We start from the raw sequence: 16,028 nt of genomic DNA, 5'->3' as shown, positions 1-16,028 counted from the left end.
CACAAAGTTGTAGCATACTTGTATACTAGGGTGTAACACTAAGGTATAATTACAGTTCAGCAGGTCTGATATGGAAAAAGAATAGAACAATACAGTGCAGCAGTGTGCTTCAATTACTTTATTTATGGTTCATTTCTAGTGTTTCCTTGGACTCCATCTTTTCTTCAGTGTGTGTTCTTGTGTAGCACCATCACTACACTTGATTCACTCCAGACATGCATGTACAAGCACAAGCTCCATGTGTGATGGAGGTCATTCCTCATGTGGACCAAGATCTGCTCCACCCGACCACACCCTCCTCTGTCACGGTGTGGGAGCAGCGTTGGCCTTGCGGTGTGTCTGCACGCAGCGCGTCGTGCAGAAAGAGAAGTCCAGATACTGAAAGGGCACCTTCCCCAGCAAGGACTCTCCACACTGCCAGCATCGTCTAACACACACACACACACACACACACACACACACGCATCAATTTCCCATACAGGCAACACAATATCAGGGTATTTTATTGTATTGTGGTATTTTGGTCTTGAGTGATGACTCCACTGAAATAGCAGTAACTGTCACTTTAGCAACAGGAAGGAGGATGTGTGTGTGTGTGTGTGAAAGTGAGTTTATGAGATAGTGGTGTGTGTGTTTATGAGATGCTGGTGTGAGTGTTGATGAGATGCTGGTGTGAGCGTGTGTGAGTGTTGATGAGATGCTAGTTTGTGTGAGTGTTTAAGAGATGCTAGTTTGTGTGAGTGTTTAAGAGATGCTAGTGTGTGTGAGTGTGTTTAAGAGATGCTGGTGTGAGTGTGTGAGTGTGTTTAAGAGATGCTGGTGTGAGTGTGTGTGTGTGTGTGTTTAAGAGATGCTGGTGTGTGTGAGTGTGTTTAACAGATGTGAGTGTGAGTGTGTTTAACAGATGTGAGTGTGTTTATAAGATGCTGGTGTGAGTGTGACTATTTATGAGTGCAGGTACCTGGTGTTGCTGAATGAAGCTCCTGTTGACTGTAGCGTCAGCTCCCTCTATGACAACAACACAGTCTCAGCACAGACACACCAGCACAGCACAACAGGATGTTGACGGTGAATGCTGGCAGTGTTTAGGGTCAGTGGTACCTTCTCTGCATCACTCAGCTCCACAAATCTGCTCCTGTCCTGCTGCTCCTGCTCCTGTCTCCGCCGCTCCTCCTCCTGTCTCCGCCGCTCCTGCTTCTGTTCTCGCTCACGCTGCCTTCTCGCAGCCGTCTGGGCCTTCTTCTTCTCAGCCTTCTTACTCTCCACTTCAGCAGTCAGAGGGCCTGGAACCTTCAGCACACAGGAACACAGCTCATACTCCACTACTCTTACTGCTGTAGAGTACAGGACACAATCCCGCAGCACGACGTCCCGCAGCACGGGCGGGGTTAGCCTTTTGTACCTGGGCCTTCGTGTAGTCATACTTGTCGGGATGCTCGGCCATGTACTTCCTGAATGTGTTCCTGGTGTTCTTGTCTGGCGAGACAGCATACGGCGTCCGCCCCTTCCTGTCCCTGTGCAAAAAAAACCCCAGGTGTAGTGTTCCACTCAAATGCATGTTGTGAAAGCACTGTGTATCTGTGGCCACAAGGGGGCACCTGCAGGCTGGGTCACTCCCTGCATCGAGCAGTAGCGTGACGACGGCCTTCTGTGCTGTGGCAGAAGCCACGTGCAGCAGCGTGAAGCCGGTCGAGTCGATGGGCGTGTTGAGAAGCTGGAGCGCCCTCCGCCCCTCCTCTTGCCCCTCCCCCTGCGGCTCTGCCACACACAGGAGAGTGTGTAGCGTCTCCGTGTCTCCCGTTTTGCAGGCGGTGTAGAGCGCGTCCCTCAGACTGGTCTCCCACTGTTCACAGACCACATCTGTGCAGGCAAAAACGTTAGTCCTCCAACGGAAAGACAAAATAACAATCCCGACAAATACTCCAAACACTCAAAACAACAAACACTCAAAACAACAAACACTTTCATGTTTAAAATGTAGTTTTAAGAAAGAAACATTGAAACACTGTGCCCTCAGAGAGACCCTTTGCGTCCCCATCAGGGACGCCCTCAGGGACCCATCTTTCCTTCAGCAGATTGACAGTGGTTCTCTGTACCTTGCTCATTCTTGGCTTGTCTCGGGTCTGGCGTCTCCTCAAGAGTCTCCGGCTGTCTGGCACGTACAACATGCTCCACATGCTGCTTCATGGCTGCAGGACTCTTGCTGCCTGAGTCTGTCCACACACACAGAGTAAACATCCGTCACTGCAATAGAAACTCCAGGTTTCCAGACAATCAAAACAAGTCCTGGCAGAGTGAAAGTTCAGCTCACACGCTCTCTCCGTTTCGATGCACTTCCTTTTCCTGCGTTTCTTCTTGCTTGGTTTCACCTCATGCTCTCTCAAGTCCAGAGTACTTAACGTGACCTGCAGCATCTCCAGCTGTACAGAGCCTTCATCTTCCGAGCTCTGCTCATCATCTTCATCTACCTGTGAGATCACTGACACACACCACACAGATCATCCACAGCCCTCGGCACCTCAGCAGCAGCGTGGCCGTGTGAAGCTGCACTGAGAGACTCACCTGCTGCGTGTGTCTGAGGGACGGTATTTGGCAGCTTCCGTTGCCAACTTCTCTTTGATGGACTGAGGATGCTAGAGATGTCCACATTTTTATCTGTGATTACAGAAAAGGTGTTATCATTACTCATTATTATTTTTACTGTTTCTATTGGGATTATTATTCACAAACATGTTTACCATATATGTGAACGGTCGACAGGACATCATGGACACGCTTTATTTCCCTGAAAGTGGATCTGCGTGTGGCCAGAGGGAGTGAGCAGACTCTGGTGTCATTCTTCTCCAGTGGGGCTTCTCGACCTCCAAAAAACACAGACCTATACAAAAAAACACAGACCTCCAGAAAACACAGACATGCAGAAAACACAGACCTAAACAAAAACCACAGACCTCCAGAAAAGCACACACCTCGCAGCCTTTGGGGCTCGCAGGAAGATCGTGCTGGCCGACTTCAGGTAGTTAGTCCAGTTCTTCAGAAGATCTTGAATATCCTGCTCACATACAAACATCAATCGTTAAAATAAAGGTGTATAAAATACCACATACAGACCTGCTGAAGCCTGCTTATGTATTCATGAAAAAGAATGTTGAAGACAATAAAAGAACACTGGTTCAACACTGGGGCGGAGCACCTTGATCAGTGCAGCCTCATTGTGGCGCCTGAGGGTGGAGCCTGCTGATTTGGGGGTGTGTCCACGGTTCTGGGCATCCCTGAGTCCCTGTGCTGTACCTCGCTTTGCCCGCACCGTGTACCGGTGGAATGTCTTATGCTGTAAGATCTCTTTGCTGGAACACAGAACAACTTCATTAGGAGCACATCTGAGCTGGAACATCTAGTCCACAGGTGTTCTCAGAATGGCTCTCCTCCACTGACCCTTGAAATACGGCTCCAGCAAAATGACCTCCTCCTGTCATCAGGATCACCCAAACCGTCTTATCTGAGACTTTCAGCAGAGAATCAACCACATTCTCATCACCTTCAACCTGAAGGAAGATCACACATGACATCACAGTCCATATACCCCAAGTGTAAATGAACGCTAATGATCCCAAAGCATCATTTCAGGTTTCTTTTGATTCATATCAGTCTTTAGACAATTTTAGACATATCAGTCTTTAATCTTTACAGTTTTGCATGACTAATCCAGACTCACGAATGTCTCTTGCTGTTAGTTTGTAGCTAATCCCACTGTAGGACCAATAATTCAGTGTTAAAGAGACTCAGTGATCTTCATAAACAAAGAGTATTATGACAGAGTTAGAGTGAGCAGCCTCTGCTGTATTAAAATCACATTTATGACTAAACAGCACATCCTCTTTTTGTTGACCTTATTTCCAGAATATTTGAGGACAGCTTCTCATATTGGCCTGTGTTTGCCATTCTAGCGTCTCTCTGGAATCAAATCTGGAATCTGGAATCTAGAAGCGCTATACAAATATATTTGATTTGATTAGTGTTTGGTTGCTCTACACTGCAGCTACAAAAGGCAGTAAGTACTCAACCAATCACATGTACACTTGCACATCATCTTATTATCTTCTGGGAGGGGCCTGTGTCATTTGTGGTAAAAAAAAATAAAAATTTTTGAATAGAAGTAACTAAGTCAAAATTATTAATGTCGTGCTTCACTGTACACGTACACACACACAAACACACACAGTGTGCATGATGACTGCTGACATGCTGACTTACTTTGGTGTTCTGTACTGCACAGCGGAACAGACACATGTACTGTCCCTCAGAGTTCTGTAACACCACCTTGATGGACAAGCGGCTGCTATCTGACCCCTCACGGGTCAGATCATCACCTTCAGGACCGGGCGATTCATCATCCTCCGAGTCCGAAGCTGAAATACTGGACAGGTCACCTGTTTACAGGCAAAAACAAAACACCAGGAAAGATCAGCAGAGCTTCACAGACAACCTGCTGAATCACCACTGCTGGAAATTGTAGACCTGCAGTGGTGCGCGTCAGGACGCCCAAGGCAGACCTGCAGTGGTGCGTGTCAGGACGTCTAAGGCAGACCTGCAGTGGTGTGGTCGACCTCCCACGCTCATGGAGTGAGAACCATCTCACTGATGATGAACAAGGCTGATGTGCGACCATAACAATGACTTGGGTTAGGCTTGGAATGGGTTAGGGTTGGGTTAGGTTAATGTTGGGTTAGGGTTGGGTTAGGTTAATGTTGGGTTAGGTTAATGTTGGGTTAGGGTTGGGTTACTTTACCCCATCCCTCTGTAACCCTAACCCTCGGCTTGGTGAGAAATGGCTGAAAGAAGAAAGTGCCATACCTGCTCCTGTCTTTTTCTCAAACTCCTCCACAGTGAATGGTGATCGTCCAGCCAGACGCTGTTTCAGGTTGAAACGGTGCCAGTCCAGTTTGTAATGCTCCATCTGTGAACAACGAGTGTGCACACACACGCACTTAAACTGAAGGGAAGACATCAAACTTTCACTAAGGAACTCACGCAGACTTTCCTCCACAATCAGCTACCAATATTATTGCCGATTTAGAGAGTGAAGCTCTTAGTTTCAGAATACAAAGTTCCACGAGTAAACTAACCACCATTGAAAGCAAATCGTTCAGGTATTGCCCAGAGATCCCAGATCCTGGGAAAGATGAGTGGCATCACAGAAAGGTGTGTGGGTTTCCTGGAGGATACCTGCTCTTCTCGACTTGTTAATGCACACTGGCACGCAGAGCAAGCGGTCACATGTGCTGTGTCCAGGCATGCAACATCCTTATCTCTGCGGCAGGAACTCATCTCACCAGGAAATCCTACACGTCAAACATTTCCTCAAATGCAACATATGATGTGATGGCTATGCGTGTTTAAGGTGAACATGGGCTCCATTATGAAGAAATCATGGAAACAGAAGAAAACACGCACCTTCCACCACGGAGGGGTCTGGGGTGGGCTGCCAGGTCTCCCCACAGCGTGGCAGGCTTGAAATCTCTTTGAGTCCATCGGTGAGCTTCAGGTCTGCTGCCACCTCGAACAGAGAGCGGTGGTCCACCATCACGAAGCCGCTCAGAGCTCCACTAGAAGGAAACCAGCAGGAGTCAGAGAGGACGGAGAGGAGCGCAGCACCAAACATGCTTTACATCAACTCTATAGTTTATAGTTGGTGTGTTAACTTTAGTTTCTCCGTTTCGTTACAGCTATTTCTATATGACAGCGCGTATTTCTATATGACAGCGCGAACCTGCCCCGACACCAGAATAATGTCTCACTGCACTTCAGCCGTGGGCGCCGGTACTGGTACCGGACTACCGTCAGCAGGTCACGTTTGGTTTCACAGTCATAAACAAACACAGTTTATCGTTATATACCCGTCACTACGAGCCGGCCAGGACACATGTACAGGTGCAGAAACCCAACAACTACCGGGGCAGAAGTTCTTCTTCTCTAAATCAAAACTGGTTAGCAGACAAGAGTGTGGAGATGTACTGCCACCTGGTGTTAATGAAATTAAAAAACGAAGATTGTGGAGGAACTACACAAGCAACTATTATAGTGCTTTTTACTACGCTAAGACTCAAAAATCTTGGTTAGGGCGTGTCTTACAGCACAAGATATCACTTTGTCCAAAGGAACACAGACTGTTATTAAAGGGTTTTGTATTTCCACTCTACTCTTTTTCTCCTCGTCTTTACTGGAGTCACACGTTGACCAGAGGAGTCTTCATTAGTTTCCATGTACTTCAGCGAATCAGAATGATCAGAAATGCATGTTAAACTATAGATTTTCTGTAGGCTGTAAATAATACTGTAATGTTATTTCATGTGTCAGGTCATTCTCCTGTTCGTCCAGCAGGGGGCCTCCTCTCGCCGCATGTCACTCAAAGACGCGTCACTCGCTGTTGTCCTGTAAGAGCCCACTCTGCTCTAAGAGACAGGCCCAGTGCTGAATCACCAGCAGAACCTGAGATTAGTCCAGCATGAGGTTTAATTAACCTGGGTCTGGGAAACCGGCTCATACGTCATAGGTAGAAAATTAATATCTTCAGTAAATAGGATGAACTCAGATGTGATTAAACTACTCATCACATGCTTCTGAGCCACATATTACAGCCAGTAAATATGCAAAGATCAGCACTGATTTACACTGTTGACAATCATATCTTGCCAGTAAGAACATGCTATACTAACTCCTAGGTCAGTTGGGTAAGCAGGTGGTGTCGCATCCGTACCAAGCAACATCACTCAGCTCTTTAATCTGCTGGACCAGTCTTCATTTTCCCTGTTTCATGGAGTCCAGTTCATGTGTTCATCAAATATATTTGATTGCAGTTCATCAAATATATTTGATTTGATTTGATTTAATTTGATGTGTCACACAGCCGCTCGTCCACCTGCATCATTATGTGGTCCAGTTCCTCCTGTAAGAGTCACCACATAGGTCACATCTGCACACGGCCTCATGGTTTATGGACTACTTGGTGACACTATATACTGTAAGATGTAGTATACAAATAATGTGATTTGCACATGTCTGCAACCCTGTAAATCCATTACGTAAAAAACAGACAATTATTCTTACTGACGAAAATTAAAAGTTATTACTAGCCAGTGCTAAATAAAGGGTTCTTATGGTGAAGTACGTTTGCCTTATTTATACATATTTAAGAGGACAATGTGTTGAGTTTACTTTTTGTCTATGTGTATGTTTTGTCTTTTGTCTATGTCTACGTTCACCTCCTCCTCTTTGTCCTTTACACTATGGAATTCAAAAGTTTTGAATTTATGTCCTTATGCTGTTTCAACAAATCCTTATGCAAAGATTCAAATATTTAAGTTCAATGAAGAGACCGTTTGCCGTTTTGTTATATCGAACATTACCCCCGTAATGCCTTTCACATGATAACGACAAGCCATTCTCTTCAAGTTAAACCTTTAAAAGCTGTAGGCTATACTTAATATCTGTTGCTTGAAGGGAAAAACTGCGAGTCCATTTCAGGATTATTTTCAACACAAATATAACTTTTAGTGTTGTATCCGTCGTTGTATCAGGCGTTATACCAAATAAAAACGAAATAATTTACCTATATAAACCTTTGTAGCAATTAGACACCAACATCTTCATATAAATAAATGAGTAAATATTTTAAAATAAAATTTGAACATGTCAAGAAAGAAATCGACACGAAAAACGTTAAATGCGCTTGAAGTCCGAGCTCGAGCGCCTTCAGGAGAGCGCGTCACTCGCAAGTGCAGAGGAACCCGTCACGCGAGAGGTTCAGATGTTTTGCATGGACTTGGTTTTTGTTTATGGAAGTACAATCGTCGATGCTCTCGCAATTGCTCTCAGTAATAAAAGCTGGTTATTACCGATTTCATGGAGAGCTTAATATGTAGGTTGACCACTAGTGGGCGGGGAGGGTTTCACAACGTGGTGATGAACTCCAAGAGACGCGCGGAGAAGATCTGCGTGATTCACGATGAGGCACGCGGCTGTGCTCTTCCTGTGCGGTGTGCTCCAGAGCATTAAAACGTCGCCTGTTCAGGTAAACAGCTTAATATGATTTAACTTACAGTATTATCGGTATTACCAAGTAGTGTGTTATGCCACATTTGGGCCATTGATTTGTTTTCAATGTTTGTAGAATTCTGTTGAATTATATCTGGGAACAACAAGGCACAGAAGAACTTACTCAGGTAAAGTGACGCTGCTTGGGTTAATGAATTTGTATCATTTTCTTTAGACGCCTAAATTATGCTGTCTCTCTGCAGATCACCGGCAACAACACGAAAGAACTGCAATGGACATGATTATCGAGCTCAATGGTAGTCGAGGTACATGAAAAAGATCACATTCATCTTAGTATCGATCATTATCTCCTTTCTGGACCGTACCATACCATAACGTCCACATCTCTTTCTCCTCTTGTAGATGTTCATGTGGACGATGGGGTCAGTCTGAGAGAGGGAGATATCGCTGTTTCCAGGAGTCAGAAGGGCTGTTTTGCCAGGAGCTGTTTGTGGTCCAAGTCTGTGGATGGGCATGTGTATGTAGCACACACGCTCTCCCCTAAATACAGTGAGTAGTCATATAGATGTAACTTTGCTTTGAGAAGTGCTGGGGGTGAGAATACAGACTGGGTGTTGCAGAAATTCATGTGCCCCTTAAATTGCTTTTATGATCAGTAATGCACATTTACTGGAAAAAAAATCAATGCTCGGCCTGAAAGGATGAGGTTCCTGGAAGATTTTATGGTTGTGTTTGTCAAATCTGTCCATGTTGAACAATAAAAGATATATCAGCACTAACCCTGACCCTGACCCTAACCCTACATTGCTGTCCATAATTATTGGTCAATGCTGTGCCCTCCTAAGTTTGCTGACTGGTGTTAACTTGTCTTGTTCTCAACAATGTTTTCAGCAAAACCTTCCCTAAATAACTTTTTAGAATGTTTAAAGATAAAGGCCATTTCTGCATATTTAAATAACTTGTTTAAAGATAAAGGTAATTTCTGCATAATTAAGTAACTAGTTTAAAGATAACGACCATTTCTGTATATGTTATGTAATACAACTGTAGAGATGAGCTCCCGTAGCTCTCCTGTTTGAGCTCAGGAACTAGCAACACTGAGCTTATGGGTTTGGACCCTAACCCTGACCCTAACCCTAGCAACACTGAGCTTATGGGTTTTACTCCCAGGGAACACACACATACTCCCACACTGATGAACATGTCACTCTGCTTTTGAGTGTCTGCCAGATGCTATAAATGTAATGCAATAATCACTCAGCGTTAAGTGTTTACAGTGTGGATGAATCTGCAGTGATGTGAGTGCAGTTTCACACGTAACCTACTCCAGATCTCTCAGCAGCAGTGTGAATCATCTGCTGTGTATCCAGGTGACGTGGATGGCAGGAGGGTTAGGAGAGCTATGGAGCTGATCGAGAGGGGCACATGTGTGCGCTTTGTGCCTAGGACACACCAGCGAGACTACCTGGATATCCAGCCCAAATCAGGGTGAGATGGCTCTCATGTATATGATTTATACAAACATTATACAAAATTGCATTTCTGAGAAAAGATACGTGCTATCTGTAGTTCCTGTTAAAAAAATGGAATCCACCTCTAGATTGATTTTGTTTAAAAACAACTCTCTATCCTTTTTAATATAAAATCATCTAATGTCTAATGAATGAGTCATGTTTAGAATGCTGAGGCAGTCAGGTGCGTGTACTGTGGTGCAGGTGCTGGTCATACCTGGGAGCAGGTGGTGGGAGGCAGATCCTCTCCCTGCACAGCCCACACTGCATGGGCTCTGGAGTGGTGTCCCACCAGCTGCTGCATGCTCTGGGCTTGGTGCACGAGCAGTCGCGTGCTGACAGGGACAAATACGTCACCATCATGTGGCCAAACATCTCGAGGGGTAAAAAGGCTCGCTACACTGCTGAAGGTTGTGGGTTTGAAGCTCGGCACTAAGTGGCTGATTGTGTTTTGTAGATCATTTGAGGAACTTTGAGAAGTTCAAAACCAACAACCTGGACACCCCTTATGACTACGGCTCCGTCATGCACTTTGGAAAGTACGTTATTTCACAGTGATCTGTGTCATGTGTGTTTAATAACTGTGAATAGAGGTGGTGGAAGGGGCCACGTAATGCTGAGTGTGTGCAGATGATCCAGTCTTGTGTTGCTGGTGTGCAGGTTTGCCTACTCGCAGCACGGTGAGCCTACAGTGCTGCCGAAACGTTCCTGGAACGTTAGGATGGGCCAGAGGTTTGGACCCAGTGAACTGGACATCATGAAAATTAATAAACTCTACAAGTGCACTTAGGAATGAAGCTGAGACCTCTGTATGAATGGATCATGCAACTAATGTACATCTATACTCTGAACTTTAATACTGTAATATAATGTACATTTATTCTCTAGTACTCCAATGAACATTTGTACTCTAAATGTTGGCGCTCTGAACATAATGTACTGTACATGTATACTCTAAACCTTTGTACTTTTGTACTCTAGTATAATGTACATCTATACTCTAAACTGTAGTAATATAATGTACATGTATACTCTAAACCTTTGTAATTTTGTACTCTAGTATAATGTACATCTATACTCTAAACTGTAGTAATATAATGTACATGTATACTCTAAACCTTTGTACTTTTGTACTTTAGTATAATGTACATGTATACTCTAAACCTTTGTACATTTGTACTTTAGTATAATGTACATCTATGCTCTAAACTGTAGTAAAATAATGTACATCTATACTTTAAACATGTTATTCACTACGTGTATATTTTGTAGTGTTCAGCATGCTGTTTTTGAAGTAATGAACTGTAACCTGTACTAATTGAAGTAATTTCTATCTGCTACACATTAATCTTACCATGTTACACTGAATACATTGAATAAATGTGTACTTATACATTAAACATTTAATAAAGATGGATTCATATTTAATGTTTTAAAGGTAATATTGTGGTTTCTATGAGAGAAAGAAAGAGTTTGTATAAACAGCCACGTAGAAACACTATAGAGCCATAAATCTTCCCATAGTCACGTGATGACTGGTGTAATGGCAGTGCTGCCCTGTCTCCTCACACAGAACTCACCTCTACTGGACTAAACGGGAGGGTCATCAGTGTATTAGGAGTGGCAAGAGTATTAAGTGAGCTAAACTGTGAGAACGTGAGAGAGTTTGTGTTAAGGGCAGGAGAGAGTATACTGACAGTGTGTAGGACAGAGTATACCGACAGCATGTTAAATATAGAAGAGTATACTGACAGCATGTTAAGGGTGGGATAGAATATGAACACAGTGTGTTAAGAACAGGAGAGAGTATACTGACAGTGTGTTAAGGGTGGGATAGAGTATGAACACAGTGTGTTAAGTGTAGGAGACAGTAAGCTGAGAGTGTGTTGAGTGTAGGAGATAGTAAGTTGAGAGTTCAGCTAGTAGGCAAAGATCAGGCATAAGGGAGGGGAGGAGAGTGCTGACATAACCCATAGTTATGTTGGAAAACATTCTGCTTAGTCAGGACTGCAGACACAGTGGAGCTAAACTGTCCTTCAGAAACATGCTGATGTACAGCAGAAACACTGAATGCAACGAACACAAGTAATAGTTTTAGGACCTGTTACCCAACATTAACCAACATTATCTTACATTACCCTACATTACCCTACATGAGGGGTTTGCACTGATGTCTGTTGTAGGACCTGTTAACCTTACATTAGGGATTTACACTAATATCATGTAGTGATGTGACACAATTTTACATGCGTGTCCCTCGTAGGCAGATATTGGGGGCGGTGTTTTCAGCATGCATATAGGGGCTGATACATCTGAGCAAAACCCAAGCAGCCTCTCTACATGTGAGAGAAGATCAGCCCACAGACAGGATGCTCTGGACAGGAGTTGTTTTGGGCTTGGTGATGCAGTCCTGGGCTCTCCCTCTGCAGGTTAGGTTGCCATGACAAAGCCTCCTTGACCCTCCTGTCTTCACATCTTTTGGACACATGTGACATGGTTCTTTTTCTAACAGAATTCCTCTGCAGTGCATGAAACGAAGACAAGGTCAAAGAGAAGGTTCTCCGGTAAAGCTCTGATGTGTATGATATGATGTTGTGGGTAGGGGCTTGGTGATGAACATCACACATTTTATTTATATACACTATTTATATAATGTTAATAATTTTTCTGCAACAGAGGAGTATCTGTCCCCAGACGATATGAACCCCATGGACAGGATCCTTAGAGTGAATGGCAGTAAGTATGTAGTGTAGGTGACCAAGTGTTAGGAACAACAAATTAGCTGGATTTTTAAACATGTCTGAAATGAATTCCTCCAGTGCTGGCAGGGGTTAGGGGCTTTTCCTTCCGGGAGGGGGACATTGCCAGCTCGGGAGTGTGGAGTGCCATCACCTGTCCTGGGCAGAGCTGCCTGTGGTCCAAATCAGTGGATGGATTTGTGTATGTGCCGTATACCATCTCTCCTCTTTATGGTGGGTGACGCAGACACTTCCACACAGCACCATCATGTTCAGCTGGGAATCTTTGGATCTGTGGTGTCTTCTCACTTATGTGAATCCTTCCACAGACAACATGGACAGAATCACTATAGAGGTGGGAATGCAGGACATATCTGATGGGACGTGTGTGAAGTTTGTCCCACGCACACACCAAGCTAACTTCCTAGACATACAACCTAAACTTGGGTATGTTTGATAACTGACCATCACTAAAAACAGAATTCATTTCTGAAACATTTCTCTACACCAATATGTTAATATGAAATTGGGTGTAGGTGTTAGGGTTAGGATTAGGGGTTAGGTTTATGGGTTAGGGGTTAGGATTGGATTAGGGGAACATTAGTACTGTTTGTACTGAGTAATTAATGCAGTGGTTATGCTCTCTCCGCAGATGCTGGTCTTTTTTGGGCATGGTGGGAGGAGGACAGCCCCTGTCCCTGCAGTCTCCCGGGTGCATGTGGTCCGGGGTGGCCTCCCACGAGCTCATGCATGCTCTGGGCTTTGTGCATGAACAGTCTCGTTCTGACCGTGACCGTTATGTCAGAATACTGTGGGAAAACATCATTGAAGGTTGGTTTCAATTCCTTAAGGACTCTTTTAGAACTATAGCATGTTAAATGGTCTTTTACAGTTGTGATCAAATTTATTCAACCCCCAATGCTGCGAAGGGTTTTATGGAATTCAGTGCACATTTGTAATTGTGTTCATAATGAAATCTTACAAGGACTTGTTAAAGAACTAAATGCAACTAAGATAGCATCAATTTTTTTTGTCATAAAGTATTAAATGGCCTTTTTGTGATTTCTTCATTGACACAATTATTCAACCCCTTTACGACTACCACTCCTAAGAACAGAGGTTCATTCCAGTGTTTTCCATCAGGTATTGAAAACATCTGTGGATGTCAACGAGCAGCAATCAAGCATGATAAGCACCAATTAGGCAGATTTAAAAGGACTGTGATACTCAGCTCCTTCTAGACATCTACTGGTGTGTTTCCAAGCATGGTGAAGGCAAGAGAATGGTCCCAGAAGACAAGAGAAGAGGTTATTGCTCTTCACAAGAATGGCAATGGATATAAAAAGATTGCGAAGTTGTTAAATATTCCAAGAGACACTATCGGAAGTATCATTCGCAAGTTCAAGTTAAAGGGCACAGTGGAAACGTTACCTGGTCGTGGCAGAAAGAAGATCCTGACCGCGACTGCTGTGCGCTACCTGAAGCGTAATGTGGAGAAAAATCCCCGCGTGACTGCTAAGGAACTGAAAAAAGACCTGTCAGATGTGGGCACTGAAGTTTCAGCTCAGACAATAAGGCGCGCACTGCATAACGAAGACCTCCATGCCAGAACGCCCAGACGCACCCCCTTGCTGACTCCAAAGAACAAGAAAAGTCGACTGCAGTATGCCAAAAGTCATGTGGACAAGCCACAAAGGTTTTGGAACAGTGTACTGTGGTCAGATGAAACTAAATTAGAACTGTTTGGGACAATGGACCAGCGCTATGTTTGGAGAAGGAAGAACCAGGCTTATGAACAAAAGAACACCTTGCCTACTGTGAAGCATGGCGGGGGGTCAATTATGCTTTGGGGCTGTTTTGCTTCTAATGGTACAGGAAAGCTTCAACGTGTGCAGGGTACCATGAATTCCCTTCAGTACCAGGAGATCTTGGAGGAAAATGTGATGGAGTCAGTCACAAACCTGCGGCTTGGGAGAGGTTGGACCTTCCAACAGGACAATGATCCGAAGCACACATCCAAGTCCACTAGAGCATGGTTGAACATGAAAGGCTGGAACATTCTAGAGTGGCCATCGCAATCACCAGACTTAAATCCAATTGAGAACCTCTGGTGGGACCTAAAGAAGGCAGTTGCAGTGTGCAAGCCTAAGAATGTGACTGAACTGGAGGCTTTTGCCCATGAAGAATGGGCTAAGATACCCATAGGTCGCTGCAAGACACTTGTGTCAAGCTATGCTTCACGCTTGAAAGCTGTCATAACTGGAAAAGGATGTTGTACTAAGTACTAAAAAATAATGTCACTAGGGGGTTGAATAAAACTGATAATGATGTGAGCACAGTAAAGACATTTGTGGTTATTCCATCATAAATATTATGTTATGTTTGTCTAATTTATAAGTGCCTCTTTGATATAATTGTAAATAAGATGACTGAAATGATCAAAATCAATGTCAAACTGGCCAAAACACTTTATTTCAGTGGGGGTTGAATAAATTTGATCACAACTGTAGCTCCCCCAAACATAAAGGCCTTCTTCACATATTGAATGTTCTATCTGTAGGTCAAAAGCACAACTTCAAGAAGTATGAGACAAACAACCTCAACACTATATATGACTATGACTCTGTAATGCACTATGGGAGGTAAGCAGCAAAAACCTTTTCATGATAATACTGATGTGTCTTCATCTCAGAAGGATCTACAGAATGCTGATCTTCATATAGGTATGCTTTCTCAGAGGATGGGTTACCCACAATCATCCCAAAACCTGATCCTGACATTCCCATTGGCCAACGAGATGGACCCAGTCTACTGGATATCCACAAAATAAATCTTCTCTATAACTGCGGTAAGTAAAAATGTTTACTAATGTAACTTGACAAAATGCATTAGCATTAATCTGTGTTTTTCATCTTCTTCATTAGGGGGTATTGTGTGACCAAATGTCAATGTTTAAGAAATGCTGGACTGCATCTGCAATGTGAAATCACCAGACAACACCATTCTGACTTAAAATGGAAGAAATATGAAGACTGTTCCACTTTCCAAAGCAAAGTCACATTAGACTGCCTCTCTGCAGAAACCATGCCTCCATTTGAATTAATCTGCAAAGTAACAAATCACACAGCACAGCATCACCATATGGACAAACATCTGGCATTCCTTTCAATAAATATGGTTTTAATATGGTTAAAGGCTGACTTACTTCATTTTGACCAAATTTTAACTAGATCAGATAGAATACATAGACCACACCACAAAATAATTTTTTTGCTAAAGGGTTCATTTACATATTCCAGTCTGCAATATCAGTGTTGTAAAGGCCAGTATTGTGATAACGATTATTAGATGATATAGGGCAACGTTCAAACTTTCACCGGCCTGCAGCCTCTGTTCACCACTGTATTTTATATTTCATCAGAAGATGGCAGTAGACTCCAAATAAGATTTTTATATTATACCCTAATATAGGGTGATGATATAACGATAATTATAACCTCATAAAGATAATGATAACCGTATAACGATATAATGATAACCCTACAACGATATAACGACAACGATATAACAATAACGATGATTTAACGATAGCGATTACCAGATGATATAGGGTTCTGCATTGCCTGATACATCCACATTTCACTATGGTTGATTACGGTCCAGAAATGTTTTGCGATTTGGTCTGTTCAGTGATTTTAGTGATGTAATCACCCCAATGCGCCAG

At 43.5% G+C, this 16,028-nt stretch overlaps 3 protein-coding genes across 4 annotated transcripts; 2 read left to right on the top strand and 1 right to left on the bottom strand.

Annotated features, from left to right (window-relative positions):
• Window positions 1–103: 103 nt before the first annotated feature.
• ankzf1 (ankyrin repeat and zinc finger peptidyl tRNA hydrolase 1) lies at window positions 104–6,009 on the bottom strand. Of its 2 annotated transcripts, none has more exons than XM_077002117.1 (17): window positions 5,898–6,009; window positions 5,455–5,606; window positions 5,227–5,342; window positions 4,855–4,957; window positions 4,255–4,430; window positions 3,436–3,545; window positions 3,194–3,347; window positions 2,970–3,052; window positions 2,739–2,878; window positions 2,563–2,655; window positions 2,312–2,479; window positions 2,097–2,213; window positions 1,599–1,860; window positions 1,403–1,514; window positions 1,102–1,290; window positions 962–1,008; window positions 104–427 (listed from the first exon to the last, which is right to left on the bottom strand). In XM_077002117.1, exons 2-17 carry the CDS (start codon window positions 5,582–5,584, stop codon window positions 304–306), a joined length of 2,124 nt encoding a protein of 707 aa, XP_076858232.1. In that variant the 5' UTR covers window positions 5,585–5,606; window positions 5,898–6,009; the 3' UTR covers window positions 104–303. The 2 variants fall into 2 exon arrangements, with proteins under 2 accessions (XP_076858232.1, XP_076858233.1); XM_077002118.1 differs by having other exon boundaries at window positions 5,771–5,910.
• Window positions 6,010–7,779: 1,770 nt separating this feature from the next.
• On the top strand, window positions 7,780–10,983 carry hce2l2 (high choriolytic enzyme 2-like 2). Its single transcript, XM_077002123.1, has 8 exons — window positions 7,780–8,071; window positions 8,171–8,222; window positions 8,298–8,360; window positions 8,458–8,604; window positions 9,426–9,543; window positions 9,771–9,949; window positions 10,024–10,105; window positions 10,227–10,983. Exons 1-8 carry the CDS (start codon window positions 8,006–8,008, stop codon window positions 10,354–10,356), a joined length of 837 nt encoding a protein of 278 aa, XP_076858238.1. The 5' UTR covers window positions 7,780–8,005; the 3' UTR covers window positions 10,357–10,983.
• Window positions 10,984–11,930: 947 nt separating this feature from the next.
• hce2l1 (high choriolytic enzyme 2-like 1) lies at window positions 11,931–15,398 on the top strand. Its single transcript, XM_077001181.1, has 9 exons — window positions 11,931–11,995; window positions 12,079–12,130; window positions 12,243–12,302; window positions 12,386–12,538; window positions 12,634–12,751; window positions 12,957–13,135; window positions 14,865–14,946; window positions 15,028–15,152; window positions 15,229–15,398. The coding sequence occupies exons 1-9, from the start codon at window positions 11,936–11,938 to the stop codon at window positions 15,240–15,242; spliced, it is 843 nt and encodes a 280-aa protein (XP_076857296.1). The 5' UTR covers window positions 11,931–11,935; the 3' UTR covers window positions 15,243–15,398.
• Window positions 15,399–16,028: the final 630 nt, after the last annotated feature.

This window comes from Brachyhypopomus gauderio, chromosome 4, assembly GCF_052324685.1.
Source record: "Brachyhypopomus gauderio isolate BG-103 chromosome 4, BGAUD_0.2, whole genome shotgun sequence".
NCBI classification, from domain to species: Eukaryota; Metazoa; Chordata; class Actinopteri; order Gymnotiformes; family Hypopomidae; genus Brachyhypopomus; species Brachyhypopomus gauderio.
The sequence above is the reverse complement of the archived record's forward strand: the minus strand, read 5'-3'. Positions and strand labels throughout refer to the sequence as shown.